Consider the following 15,265-nt stretch of genomic DNA (forward strand, 5'->3'; position numbering starts at 1 on the left):
CTCCCCTCCAACCGCTCCCTGCCGCCAGTCTGTAGTCTTGACACAAGCATAGCATCAAATAATATTTGCTTGGACAGATTGCTGGAAGAAAAAGAGGGTGGCCACATACACATTGCCAGAACTGGGGAAATCCAGCACCAAAAAAGAAGCCTAAGGAGGTCTCAGAATTGCATCAAGTCTGCATGTTCCAGCGTAGAAGTACAGGCGCCTGCAGCAGCAGCCTTTTCGTCCTGGACTTTAGCCAAGAGGGTCCCAGAATGGCTTACAAATACCAGTGGTACAATAACTCCAGCTCTCAGGCTTACAGTCAAATGACATGACATGCAAGGGGAAAAGTATAGGAAGGAAGGAGAAAAAGAGCCAGCTCAAGCACAAGTTAACGATTCTTATCACAACTAGTGATGTGGCTGCTGGCGGAGTGATCCCTGTGGAGAGCCAGAGGCCGCTGGTCTCCCAGCCATGCTAGTGCAACTGTCCTGCTTTTCTCCATTGCCTCCTCTTTGAAAATCATGGCTACAATTGAAAGAGCAGCACAGTACCTCTTGACCAGAAGAGAATGTGTCAGAGGAGTTGTGTGCTTACTCCGTTTTCTGTCTCATTGCTGAGTGTTGACAGCACCTTCAGGGGCCCTGCTGCTCCATGCTCACCTTTCTTACAGCTATTTCTCTTGAACAGGGCAGCCCCTCAGTGGAGGATACCCTCAAAGAGACACCTGTCCTTTGAAAAGTAGGACACACACACACCCTACATAAAACATGGATTTGATCCAGATTTAATCTTGCTTAGAGGAGACACAGTGAAATTAATGAGATTTAACTTAGTCATTATACAGTCTTGCCTATGTTGAGTCCTACTGACTTGAAGGGGCCTACTCTACTCATGCCCCATCTTGGATGCACACCTTAACATGGTGAACTGGCTTGAAAGTGCCGAAAAAGCCAGGAGGCCAAGCTGGTCTCCTACCAGGGTCACTAGGCTGGTCTCCTAGCAGGATTACCCAGGTAGAATGGTCAAAGCAGAGACTCCAGACTAAAATGCATCCAGCCTCTTAGGGAATAATGGTTACATGAGCAGAAGAGGATGGGTATCTTGGATGGTGATGGGGTGGTGATACCCCTGAAAGACAAACCTAGATGGATGACAGAAGAACTGTTTCCAGCTGCTAAGGACAGGCAAGAAGCAAAAGAAAAAGGTGGCAGAAATCAAGTCATGATGCTGAATGCAAGTTCTCAGCAACTATTACATAAAAGCCAAAAAGCACTATTACCATGACCAGTGCAAAGAAACAGAAGAGAAAACAAAAGAGGAAAAGCAAGCAACCTCTTCCATAAGATCCAAGAAATTAAAGGGAAATTCAGACCTAGATTCAGAATGCTGAAAGACAGAGGAACACACTATCAGACCAGATTAAAGTGAAGAGAAAACTGGAAGAATATATGGAAAAACTATACAAAAGAAATAAAAGGATACGACAAATTCCTTCAAAAAGGAATCCTATGAGGAAGAGCCTGCAATTGAAAGCACTTGGAAGGAATATGGTACCTGGAATAGATGGAAACAGAGCGAGTCAGAAGTGTTCTCCTGGCCCATCTGGTCTGACCCCCGGCTCCAGCCGGCCCACCATGTGCATGTCCAATTTCAATTGATAGGGTACCGATAAGAGTTATTCCAAGCTGCAAAGTCTGAATTGGTCCAAATCCTAACAAGAATAAGCCAATAAATATGGGAAATGAAACAGTGGATCACAAACTAAAAATGTCCCATACATATTTCAGTTTTCAGGAAAGAAGATGCTAAGGAATACACAGTTGATGTATAATCTGTATTGTGAACTGGAAGCTACATTGTGACAGAATATGGAGAAACAGAATGAGTTTCCCATAGGCAAGGCATCAGACAAGGGTGAACATTATCTCCCTGTCTGTTCAATCCATACACATAAAGAAAGCTGGATTAGAATCAGCGGAAGGAGTGAAACTTGGCAGAAGAAGCATCAGTAATTTAAGACATGCAGATGATACCATCTTACTGGCAGAAAGCAGCAATGAATTGAAGGGACTGCTGATGAAAGTGAAAAAGGAAAGCACACAAGCAGGACTGCACCTGAACACTGAGAAGAAAAAAAACCACCAAAGAGTTACACCGCTTTACTGACAACAATGAATAAATTGAAATTAGGGAAGATAGTGTATACCTTGTCTCAATCATCAATTCAAATGGAAGCTGCAGCTCAGAAATTAGAAGAGTAAGACTTGGAAGGGCGACAGGGAAGACCCTAAAGTGTAAGGACATTTCACAGAAGACCAAGGCACTATTGTATTGCCAATCTCTGTGTATGGGTGTGAAAAGCTGGACTGGAAGAAAATGGATGCACTCAAAACATGGTGCTGGAAGAGAGCTTTGTGAATACCCTGGACTGACAAAAAGACAAGCCAGTGGGACCTAGATCAAATCAAGCCAGAGCTTTCCCTAGAATCAAAAACGACAACACTGGAGCTTTCGTGCTTTGGACACATCATGAGAAGACTCCCTGGAGAAGTAGTGCTAGGGAAAGGGAAAGGCAGAAGAGGAAGGCCAAAGAGGAGGTGGATTGACTCTTTTAAGGGAGCCTCGGCCTTTTGCTGAGCAGGACTGAGAAGGAATTCATTCACTGTCCCATTCAGTGTCCTTGCTTCTGAATGACAGAATTACTGTGGAATCCTCTGGCCCCCGGAGACTGGAGTAATAATAGCCCAGTAATAATTCCTCCCATCTCTTGGGGTGCCTGAACGACACTCTTAACCAAGAGAAATCAAAGAAGTGGAACACTGAATTTCACTTTGAATGGGAACAAATTCTTTATCCACAGGCACGTAGTGTGTCCCCAAGTTGGTTTTGCTCACCAGGTGTGTTGCTGGGTCACCTGCACTGCTGGCAGAGGGCGCCTCAGCCCTCTCTGCTAATGGCAACCCAGCAGGTGCTGCACAGGGAGTCAGGAGACGCTGCTGAATGAGGTGAGCCGTGCTGTGGAAGGAGGAAAGATGGGATGGAGGGACTGTCTAGACAGCAAGCAGAGCCCTTAATCATAGAAGAGTAGAGTTGGAAGGGGCCATCAAGGCCACTGAGTCCCTTCCTCTTGGGGAAGGTAGATCCTGACCATTCTAATCGGCAGAGAAACAAAGCCTTATTTAAGGTGAGAGCCCACGGCCTGAAATCCTCAGTGGGACAGTGTGGCTTCCACCCCAACTGTAGTTGAACATGCTCTTGGCACCAATCCTGTTCCGCTGAGTCCATGCAACATTTCCAAGGGAACTGGAGGCTTCTCTGCAGCTTTGCAACCAAGTGCCATAAAGGGACGTGAATCCAGTATCGGCATAAAAACAGTTCCTGGAGGGTTGCCTTTCCCACCACGCAGTCTCCATGTACGCATAGCATCCGTTTATTCACAGGGTCACATGCCACGCATGGAAAAGGCAGCACTCAGGGCTGATGCTTCTACTGTCCATTGTGCATTTCTCGCATTGGAGGAGACACCCCGTTTTTGCCACCTCCCCCCCCACCCCCCACCCCACCATCTGCTATAGCTCATCTCCTGAACACGGCCTTTTTATTTTGGCTTTTTCTAGCTGACAAGGAAGCTGAGGAATATTACTCAAGGAAAAGGCACCTTCCAGACTTAGCCGCCAGAGGGACCCTCCCTCTCAACGTCATCCAGCTGTCCCAGAAACAGACCAACCAAAGGGAGCGGCCGCGCCGGGTGATGCGGGCCATGTCCCAGGACCGCGTGCTGTCCCCGGAGAGGGTCATGCCGGAGGAATTCAGCATGTCTTACGAGCGGATCCTCTCAGACGAACAGCTGTTATCCACGGAGCGCCTCCATTCCCAAGACCCGCTGCTCTCTCCAGAGCACTCTGGCTTTGCAGAGCAGTCCATGTCGCGGGCGATGTCTCACTCGGATGTCTTTGTTTCGACGCCCGTCCTGGATCGCTACCGGATGACTAAGATGCACTCCCATCCCAGTGCCTCAAGTAACTTGTACAACACCTTGAGTATGAACCAGACGTCTGCCAAGCGCCAAGCATTTGCCTCCCGGAGACACAACACGGTGGAGCAGCTACACTATCTCCCAGGTCACCACCACCACTACCGCACAGCCAGCAAGACGGAGGTGACTGTGTGATCAGAGACACGGTGCGTTGCAGATAGTCCATCTGGACGGGGTGGCTTCAGTGCCCTACACTGCAGTGGCCTTATGGCCAAGATAACCTCTAATCCCTCTTCCGACAGTCCTGTCTGTGTTGTTCTGAAAATTCATCTACATGTTATTGACATAAGGCGGAAAAACAAAACCTGACTAAGGAGAAGTGATGCAGGTAAGATTTCCTGACATGCTCAGTTTCTGTCAAAGAAAGCCTTTGGAGATGGTGGCTCCTTTCAAGGAATTGCCTGCCCCTGCTCTCCAGGGTGGGGGCGGGGGGCCGTGTGCGACCCTCCAGATCTTCTTACCCACCGCTCCTGTTCCCTCTCCTACCCAGCAGAGCCAATCGTGAGGGATCCCAGGAACAGTGAGCCAGAATGTCAAGAGGGCCGCTCTTGTGTTTGCCAAGCTGGTACTTTTTAATGTCCATCCCAACAAACCGAAAGAAACTCCCCCCAAATTGGCATCATATGGCAAACTTGGCAAGACTTCCCATCAGGCATGATTGGATTCAGTTGTGATCCAAGCATCTGCAAGGCGTTGGATTTGGCCACAAATGCCCAGCTATAGTCTTGGCCGGGCACAGTGCCAGCTCAGACCCATCCAAGGAAGTAGAAGGTGGCAACCCATGTTGATGTGAACATGATTCTTCCCGGTCCTGGGAGAAATTAGCATTTGGCTAACTAGGTTAAAACCATGATTGCCACAGTTGGAAAGCCACCTAGTTTTACAGGTAACTGAGAACAGAACTGCTCCACTGCCTAGAGTTGCCAAGCCTCTGGATGGCAGAGGAAGCGAAATGGGTTTGTTTATAAGCACAATTCTGCTGATCAGGGTTTGCCAGCCCCCACCTCATCTTCCATCTGTCCTCAGATATATAAATCTCCAACATGTAAATACATTTTTAAATGGAAGTAGGACAGAGTTGCTTCTCTCCACAGCAAGAGGCACCCAAAATCACACCCATTTTTACATAATTTAACAACACACTATTTTTATGCCCATGATCTTGAGATAGACATAATACCTTGGCAATCCTGTACTCATTTGCCTGGAAGTAGTCCCCACCAAATGTAAGAGGACTTACTTCTGAATAAATATATATAATCGCTTGCCGGTGGTTACAAGTTACGTAGTGCAGCTGTAGACCAGTTGCCATTCTGGGAACAGTTGACCACCATCTTTGCTTGGCTTCTTCTCAGCTGCAGCTTGCTGCCATGTACCCTGGTGAGATCCTCACGAAGAACAGCCCTTTTTCAGAATTTCCCAGAGAAAGAGATGGAAAGACTCTTCCCCATTACCCCCACTTCCATACCCATATGACCCGATGCCATGTTTGGACTGCCACCCTTGCCGCACCCCAATCCCATCCAGCAGGTGGAGCACTTGCACAACCGCCGTGCAGCCGTAATTAGACACCAGGTGTCTGTGAAAAGCCTTTCAGAGAAATGTTTGTAGGTCCAGCGTTGGCTGGATTTTATATAGAGTGGATAGATGTTAATTCTACGTAACAAGTACATTGCGACCCCTCCCTTCCTTCCCTGCCTGGCCCCGGCTGCAGCAGTGGAGTGCGATGGCACATGTTTCCGTGAGATGTGGGCTCAGCCCGTGGGGAGCTGGCACTTGCCCTGTTCCGAGAACACGTGCCAACAGCCCCCCGGGTCCTTGCATCAGATCCCGCCGAGCCTGCCCGGCGGAACATGGATCAGCACTCCCCGACTCCGTGGCCAGCTCTGGCAATCCCGAAATTCCCCCTCATCCGATTTTGCTCAGGTGGCTTTGCACTTGGGAGTTATCTTCTCTGCATTTTTCAGAGAGGCACACATGTGAGAAAGTGATCCGCCTGTTCCATAACGACGACTTCCTTTCCAGCACTAATCAAGCGCAGCCTTGGGGCTGCTTATACCACTATGTTACGCTTAGAGACTGCAGGCCGGAGCCTTCGGAAACCTGCGCTTTGCTTAACAGAAACTGGGCTGGGTAGGAAAGCCGCAATGGGCGCCCCACCCCTGGCTGTCGCCCCTGCCCCGCCCTCGGGCGACAGGCGTGAGCTCTGGCGTGGTCGGGGCCCACTGCCGTGCATCCGAGTAAGGCCACGGCATGGTGTGAGACCCACACGCGGCAACACGAGGCATTTCTCGCCCCCAGATTCGCTGTCTTCAAACACCGCTGTGCCCGCAGTGGACACAGCGGCACCCAGACAGCTCCTCGCCCGCAGGAGGCCTGCCATCTCGAATGCTGCGCGTGTGGCTTGGGTGTCTCCGTTACGTCAGCCGCGGGCGCGCTGGTTGCATGGCTGCAGCAGAGAGCAGGGCTGCGGGCCTTTGACTTGCCGAAGCAAAGAGCAACGGGACCCTGCCACGGATGAGGCCAGCCTAGGTGCAGGAGTAGCAGGGCATTTCCAGGTGGCGCTGAGGGGTTCAGTGGTTGCCTCTGTTTCCCACGGTCACGCCACACATCCATCCGAGCTCCCTTCCGGGGTGGGGGGGGAGTGCGCAGACACCTGCCCACCCAAGCCTGTCCGGCCCGTTTTCAGGCCACCTCCCGACCTGCCGCTTTGACCTGTCACCTGCAAAGCAGGACCGGTTTCCGCTCTTCCTGCCTGCTTGGCCCTCTCAGTGTGTGACTCGAGCACCGTGGCTGAGAGGTTCACCGGCCACTGTGACGCTGCAGTGACGGGATGGCCCCCAGCCCTGCAGAGGTGCTCATGGAGGACAAAGCTACCTGTGGCTACTGGTCCTGATGGCTCTCTGCTACCTCCGGTGTTAAGGGCAGCAGGCCTGTGCACACCAGTGGCTCCAGAACGTGGATGGAAGGGCGCTGGTGCACTCGCGTTCCACGTGGGGCTCCCACAGGCACCTACTCAGCCACTGTGTGAAGAAAATGCTGGACTGGTTGGACTTTGGTCAGATTCAGCAGGGCTCTTCCGACATCCTTCAGCTTTTCTGGGGCAACGGTGCTGCCCGCAGAAAATACAAACTAGGCCTTGGTCTCTCGACAGCTAATGTTTCCTATATGACTCACCAGCACATCCTTCTGTATAAGCCCTCTGAGGACAACGTTCAGCCATAGTGGTGCACTCAGGGTGGTGACGCTGCTAAGGTCACCTCTGCCCGGGTTTGGATGTAGGGCTTGAAAGCGACGGACTGGCGTGTTCCGGAGGTTGCTCTTGGTGGGCAGGTGACGTGGGCTGCTGCGATTCCTTTGTGGCCTCCTCAACTGGAGTTCTTGTCTCACATCCACGTAACATTTAGATGGCTGTCCCTTCAGCCCAGACAGAGGAGCTATTGTTCCTCCACACTGAGGGAGACAGGGGGAGCTAACGCAGTGTAGATAGACAAAGTGTCCTTCAAGTGCTGGTAATACCAAATATTTTGCATCTTGCCTAAGTACAATGCTGTTAGGGAGTGTTCATTTATGTATAACATTATTTTTATCCCAGTCTTTCAAGTGTCTAGTGCCCAGGGCAGCTCACAGTAGGTTTTTTTTTTTTAAATTCAAATTCAGCAACTCAGAACAATTTAAGCAATATCCTATGATCCAAAAACAGTCTAGTATAGACAGAGGCAGCAAACAAAACAACAAAGCAAATGAAATGGAATGCCTGTCTGCACAAAAGAAGTCTTCAGGTGGCTGTGAAAAGGCTGGCCAGGTGAGAGCCAAACAGAGCTCTTGAGGCAGGGAGTTCCACAGGGGAGTCCTCCCTCGTCCCTAGCAAGCACAGGATGACAGGCAAGAGAGCCTCTTCCATTGGTCTCAGGGAGCAGGCAGCGCTTCGGGTGTCTCCATCTCCGAGCATGAGGGCTTCAAAAAGTCACAGCCAGCACTTGGATGGGAGCCCAGCCCTGAGGAGGGGCCTGGCACAGCACGGACGCAAAGCAGCCACATTCAAAGGACCAGCAGCCCCGCTGTGAAACTTCTCTGCAGCGTTTTCCACGTGTTTCCAGCCCTTTTTTTAAAGGCAGCCCCCTGTAGTCTTAGGGATGCAGGTTAAATGTCATTCTTGCCACTTAACTAAACTGGATATCCTAGCCCTTTAAAAAAGGTGGATACAGCTTTTTTTCCCCTTAAGATATTATGGAGTAAGTCCCACCTGGTTTCAGATGTTTTCTTTTAGCTGAAAATTTGAAGACTCAATTATCTTGAGTCTTCAAATAGATTAGATTTCATAACTGTGAGTATGGGCTGAGAGCTGGAACAAGCAACCGAGAGGACAGAGTTTTGTTGTGGCTTATCCTAAATTAAGGACAGTCCGGTCCTTATGTGGGTTGTCCAAATCCTGACCTTGTCTAGCATTGCAGCTGACCAAGTGTAGATAAGGTACAAGTTGTCATGTCAGCACTTCTAGCTTCGTGGGAGACGCCCAGATAAAGAGGTCCACCTTTCCTCCCTTGCTTTCAAACAGATTGTTCCTCACTCACGACCCATGGGTTTAATTTCCTACTTGCGTTTTTCTGCTAGAACTATCTCATGGCCTTCATTCAGAAGAACAGCAGAAATGTCCATACTGTGATCAGAAGAACCAGAATTCCTTGGTGACTTCTTAGATCATTTTTTTGATCTGCAGGTTTTCAGAAAACATTCAGGTAGAGCTGGGATGAACCGAACATGGACAACCAACTGTTTGGGACCAACTCCCAGAAACAGCTCCCAGTAGGACCAGTGATCAAACATGCTGGGAGCTGAAATTCAAAACATCTGAAGCCCAGCCCTAAGGGTGGAGCTTTCTAGATGTTTTGGCCTACCACTTCCATCCACCCCTAGCCAACAAAGCCAGTGGTGAGGGATGATGGCTGTTGAAGGTCTAAACATCTGGCAGGCCACAAATTTCCAGTCCTGAACTAAACAGATGTTTCAACAGGGCATAGAGAGCAGGACATTTGGACTGTAGTTCTGTAAGGCTACACACACACAAACATACACATGAAGACTTACACTTGCATCCAAGAGTAGGGAAGTGTGGTGGTCTGACAATGATTTATATAGCTGAACAGGCAAGTAAGTTTTAACTGAAACTGGAACTCACCCATGCAGTACCCCAGTGCAAACTTCCAAGTCATCTCTGGTTGCATGCACAGCTCAATCATGCAGTCTTTTTTGAGTCATTTCAGCCCAGCCGGCCAACAAATGCAGTCAGTCTGGCTCCCTCGGAAGTGTTGCTGTATGGAAGATGTTTTTGCTGCGTTCACATTTTATATTCGGAGGTTTGTCTTTATTTTCTTATTTGACTACCACCTTGACTTTTTGCTGTTTTTAGTCTGGAGTGGATTAGACTCATGAAACCTTTTGGGAATACCCGGAATACACAATGTACAAAAAAAAAAAAAACACCCTCAGACTACAGCCATGGGTGGTTTCTCCTGTGTTTATCACATACCCTACACCAGGGATAGGAGAGGGATGGCCCTCTAAATGTTGCTAGACATCAACTCCCATCAGCCCCAGTCAGTATGATCAATGCTCAGGGATGATTGAAGTCACAGGCCAACAACATTTGTAAGGTCAAAGATCCAACAAATTCAAGGAGCGTGATATTTTGTTGGGTCTTGTTCAAATATTTATCAGTCCATTAGGAGAGGGTGGGCGGGGTGAGGAGAGAGAGAGAGCTGAACCCATGAACTCAGGAATGTAATATCTTGGAATGAACAATCGTAAGTAAGCCCTTGATGCAGAGAACTATTGGAACGGCCCTTGTATATCGGCTGTGTCTACAGGAAGTGGCATTTCCTCCATGGAGAAAAAATACTTCCGCATGCATGCTGGTATTCCATTCTTAAACTCTAAGGAGGGACAGGGTGCAAAAAGAGCGCTTGCAAATTTCCTCCTCCTCAGATGTTATTCTGAATAACTACTCCTCCTCTACTTACCAGCACTTCTGGGCAACATATACTAAGGGCAGCCCATAAACTTGCGTATCCAGCTGCCCAACACAGAGCGGTCACTGCAGCAAAGAAGCTGCAATGAGCAGCCAAACGATTCTGACATGGGACCGGAGGGACAGAGGGCAAGTCTGCCTGTGAGCCTGGCCCGGGAGATAGAGATCATCTGGGCTTCTTTACAGAAATGTCTGTCTTGAGATGCCCATCCCTCACTCACCTCAGCTTCTTGTTTCTTTTCATGGTCAAATGTTAACCAAAATGTTAATCCAAGGCTGAAGTGAGAGCAACAGAAAAGAGCCCCCAGATAATGAGCTTTCTGATCTAGGTGCATTTTGAGAGGCGTGACAGTGTAAATATCCCCTTCGCATATGGAAGTGCCCGAAGGTCTAAAGTCACTGCAGCCAGGCAATGACACGAGAGCAGCATGGAAGAAAAGAGAGAGGAATGTGGTTAAAATCGTTCTGTTTCGTGAGCAGGGGTTGTTGATTCAAAACTGCCACATGAACCACTCATCCTAGCTATCCTTGACTGTATAGAAGGTACAGATCTCATGAGAAACACTCTTGCCTGCCGAGTAATATTAATGAAGACAAGACGGACATTCTATCCTATGTGACTCATTAGCCGTTCTCAATTTCCCTAGTAGGGGACCAGACCAGACCTCCACGGAAAGCTCTTTGAGGCATCTGCATTCATGTTTCATGGGGATTAAAATTTCAGGGGAGAGTTGACTGGAATAAATCCGCAGAAAAGCCTTAGCAATAATTTGGGGTGGGGTTGGTTCTCAGTAATGTGTGTTGAATGTTCATTGCTAATATGATGACTTAGCATTGTACCTGAGGTGTCTTCATGGACTCGTAGTGGGAGCTGGTGGAATCAGTTGCCCTTCATCTGCTGGAGGCCTGTGGGAGGAAGGGAGATGGATGCATTCTGTTCTTATAATATTTATGTAAATCTGGGGGGTGGGTATAAAAGACCCATTATCTCATTAGTTAGCAAAACTGGCATTTGGTGTCTCTTTCGTGACCTTTCATGAGTTGTGGATGGTCTCACCACTGGTGTGGAACCATGCCTTACTGTTGCTCTAACCACGTGCTTAGCAGCCGCAGCTTCAAGCCTTCATTCCACATGTGTACGAGGGATTCTTTAGCAAGAGTTTCTTCCCTCTGAGGAAGCCAAGTCGTATTCTAACCAGCTTCATTTGGGGGCTCTGTTTCCTGAAGGGAAGGTTGAATGTCCAACCCTCTTTGTGCTTTAGCCCAGTTTATGGAATCCATGTTTATTCTCCAGTAGTTCTGATGAGGAAGTACATTTGTATCTGTACCTTTGCACAGACTCTTGGTTACGCATTAAGCTTCAAGGCAGCAGTATTTGACTGTTTTTCTCTGTATTATCCTTGTTGTTATACTTACCTGTAAAAGCACATTCTGTAGGTACTGTAAACAAAACTATTACCGGTTTAGTAAAAATTTAGAGTCTTAAGGATTTTTTCCACTTTTGTCAGTAACAAATATTTATGGATTCAGAAATAAAGGAATTTCAGCAGAAAAAAACCCCTCTGCTTCTTTTTCATACACTTTGAAGACACTCAGAAGGCTCTCCTTTGTGGCTACCTTTGCAAACTTGGCAAGCAGAGTCTGAGAGGCATATGCAAAGGTGTGTGTGTGTGTGCGTGTGTGCAAATTGTGTGTGTGCACGGACTGTGCACGTGTTTGAGGAGTAGTGGTCGCTTCTAGAGCAGCCTTCCCCAGCCTATGGCCCCCCAGGTATGTTAGACTAAAACTTTCTTCTTCCTCAGCCAACAGTTTTTGCTTGATAGGAATGATGGGAGTTGGAGTCCAGTGCATCTGGAAAGCAGTAGTCTAGTGCTGCATACATAAGTAGTGTCCTTATTTTATCAAGGTCTGAATGCTGTTGTGGGGCAGCAAGGGCCACTGCTTGCTTAGTTCAAGGAATGGGAATGGGACCGGAAGCAGGAGAGCAAAGGCACGGTCGAGAAAGCATGCAACACAGTCAGCACACCGCAACATGGGCACAGATGCACAAAGATGAGAGTGTTGTCACTGCAATTCAGGGGTGAGTTGCATGAAAAACCCCCTCAACGTTTCACATGAAGCTTTTGCCACCTTCCAAATTTGTACTGCCTTAGACAAGAAACATCACCTCTACTGAAAAGTTATTCAAGTTATCAGAATAGACCATGCAGCCTTGATAACTAGCAGTATCTCGGTTTGTTTGAGGAAAGGCATGGTGTTTGATCATCTTAAAGTTCCTTTAATCTTCAGAGGCTGACAACGATGTCTGACAATCTTAAATCAGCTCCTTCTTCCTTTTTGGCTAATGTTGTTCTATTGTTAGTTGTCTCGCTGGCCAAAAGATGCTTCGATAACATCACACTCTTGTCTTCTTACACTGGTGCAGTATGTTCTGGATTTGGTCCCTTGATCACCTTAAGGCCCCAACGGAGCCTCATTCCATGTCTTCACCCACAATGGCTCACCTACTCCAGAAAATCAGGAAGGACACTGTAGTTTACCAATCCTGACATATCATGGGTAGCCAAGTCACGATGCAGAAGCCACGCGTCCCTGGCAGGGGTTATCTGTGGCAAGCCGGGATGGGAGCAGGAGGGCCTGGCTCAGGCGCAGATCCAGGATCGCATCCCTGCTTCGCTGCCTCCTCCCCAGCTCAGCTGGCCAGGCTCGAGGGGGACAGGCAGACAGCTGCATACGACTTGATAAAGTACTGCAGTTAACCCTCAGGCTTGACTTATGGCCGATTGGCCAGGAAGGCTTGGCCGCGACTCTGCTACATGTTGGAGAACATTGCTTCTGAGAACTGGCAGCGAGAGGACTGTGGGGAAACAGTCGCGCTCTTGAATATTTCTGCTCAGTCTAGCTTTGTGCTGCAGGTGAGCACTTCTCAGTCCTTTTCATTAATGGCGTTCCTCTACTGGAGTTTATCTCAGGATTATAGCAGAGTTGCAAGTCATGAATGGCCCAAAAACAGCAACAATGGTTGGAAACCGTAAAACTGTGCGTGCAGCATAGATGGCACTTCAGGGCTCAATGGCAACTTCTATATGGAAGTTTCCCCACCTCCCAGGAGACTGAAGTAAATGTGCCGGAGGAGGGAGAGGGCGCTGTGGACCCAGCTAGGCTTACAGCTCAGCTGAGGTGCAATCGTTAGAAAAAGCAGTCATGCGTAGACTGCAAGCTGTCTAATAGGCTCTTTGCAAGTGAGTGGTTGTCTGTTGTGCAAGTGGGAATGGCAAAAATGCCAAAAAGGAGGAGGAGAAGATAAAGGAGACATAAATATAGTCTATTTATTCGTCCGTTTGTTTGTTTAAGACTTTTATATCCCGTCACCACATGCCTCGGCATCTCGGGACGGCTTAGACATTTAATCATTTTTAAGTGCTGTGTAGCCTCTATGCAGAGTAGCAATGAGGATAAAAGTGCAAAGCCCCCCCCCCCATGATGTATCAGACATTTGAGAAGTAAAGATTTGAAGGGAGCATTCAGTTTGACGCTTGCCAGCTGGATGTATGCAAAATATTCCCCATATAGTTTTGCATTACTTAGCAAGTTGGGGAAAATTCGCAACTGGCATTATGAGTTGGGGAGGTCATTTATGGAAAATAACTGCCGATTTTTCTGATGCACAAATCCTGAAGAATCAGGACCACTGCCTTGTTTTCTCTGGCAGGAGACCATCTGTAAGTGTGATGGGGACGCTTGTCCCATTCCCGCCTGGAAAAATGACATCTGCACCATTTCTGCTCATTATACCATCAGTGCAACCCCAAAGCCCCGCATCCAGGATCTGCACGACACAACAAGCCCCGGCCAGCCAGGTGTCCCTCCAAAGAAAGGTACTCACAGGTGCCCTGCGACCTGCGACAGCCCCTGCAGGTAGCTTCATCCATGCTGAGCGCTTGCATCATTCAGGCCGGTCCACTGAGCTGACAATTGAGAAGAGGCCGATTTTACATGATGTCAGGCTGAGCAAGCTAGCAAGAATCTAAGGAACATGGGCGCTATCCCACGCTGAGATCAGAGTTGCTTAATGTGGTCAGCCTGAGTAAAAATACTGTTGCGTCACCCTGAAGCAAGAAAAATTGTCTATAGTGAGCATGGAATCTTATTTACATAATCAATTTCCAGAGCCCAGTTTGGGACTAGGATCCTAAAAGGCCTTCTGCCAACACAAACAAAAGGATTCCTCACGTTCCAGCCAGGCAGTAGGTCAGGGCAAGATACTTGCAGCCAGAAGGGAAGGACAAATGCTGTCCCCCACCCCAAGTCCATGCACAATCATGCCAACTGGGCTGGAACTGGCGATGCAGCCTCCTCCTCCCACATGCCTGAGGCAGAAAGGAGGCTCTTGAGGAATACAAGAGGGACTGTTCCCCCCCACCGCCACCTGCCACCTCTTGCTGCCCCCTCCTGGGATCCGCTGCCCGAGGCAAACCCCTCATTCTGCCTAACGGCAGGGCCAGGATTACTCATGGCAGGCTGATCCCCGCACGAGTTATCACTCATTATTTCTTTGTTTGCAAAATGCATAAACTGCTCGATATCCAGGCATGGAGCCTTTTGGAGAGGTGAACAATAAAAAATAATACAGTATGTTGAAAACAAAATCAATGAAACTGTGGCTGGCTAGTTCAGGACAGTTCATGATTGGCTTATGTGTAGTTCATGATTCGACGGCTGAGAGCTTGCAGGTGTGAGTGGACCCATCACAGTTCTGCACATGGAATCACTCCAGATGCAATGCTTTGCCATGGAGGCCGTTCACGCAGTGAGTTGCCACCCACTGATTCAAGTGGTGTTTGTGTTGCGTCAACCTTTGCTTTGATGCAACAGGGAAGGAAGGAGAAAATAGAAGGCAGCTTATCCGCTGCATTAACAATTGTGCAAGAGAAGAGTTTCCAGCGAGCGTGGCTTGCCATGTCGGCAAAAGAGACCTGCAAGCCCCTTCGGTTGCTCAAAAGTGTTGGGAATGCTGATATAGCATGACTGGCTCGTCACCCATCTGGGCACAGCACCCCTCAGCTGCAGCCACCCTGTGGCTGCGACCACCCCAGAGTGGGCTGACCAGGCAAGAGGCCCACGCAACAGAATCGCTGGCCAGATGTGAAGAATGGAGGGGGGCGATCAGGAAATGGCCAGAGGGAGCGAATTTAACAAAGCCTTAGCAGGAG

General features: G+C 48.7%; 1 protein-coding gene across 4 annotated transcripts in view; it reads left to right on the forward strand.

Annotated features, from left to right (window-relative positions):
- Nucleotides 1–11,609, forward strand: part of SHISA6 (shisa family member 6) — a 298,466-nt gene extending 286,857 nt beyond the window's left edge. For all 4 annotated transcript variants that reach the window (XM_044453713.1, XM_044453712.1, XM_044453714.1 and 1 more), the window contains one exon: nt 3,606–11,609. In XM_044453713.1, coding sequence (XP_044309648.1) covers nt 3,606–4,159 — 554 coding nt within the window. In that variant the 3' untranslated portion in view covers nt 4,160–11,609. The remainder of the gene's footprint in view (nt 1–3,605) is intronic.
- Nucleotides 11,610–15,265: the final 3,656 nt, after the last annotated feature.

Source organism: Varanus komodoensis, unplaced genomic scaffold (genome assembly GCF_004798865.1).
Source record: "Varanus komodoensis strain SLA01 unplaced genomic scaffold, ASM479886v1 scaffold7_1, whole genome shotgun sequence".
NCBI lineage: Eukaryota > Metazoa > Chordata > Lepidosauria > Squamata > Varanidae > Varanus > Varanus komodoensis.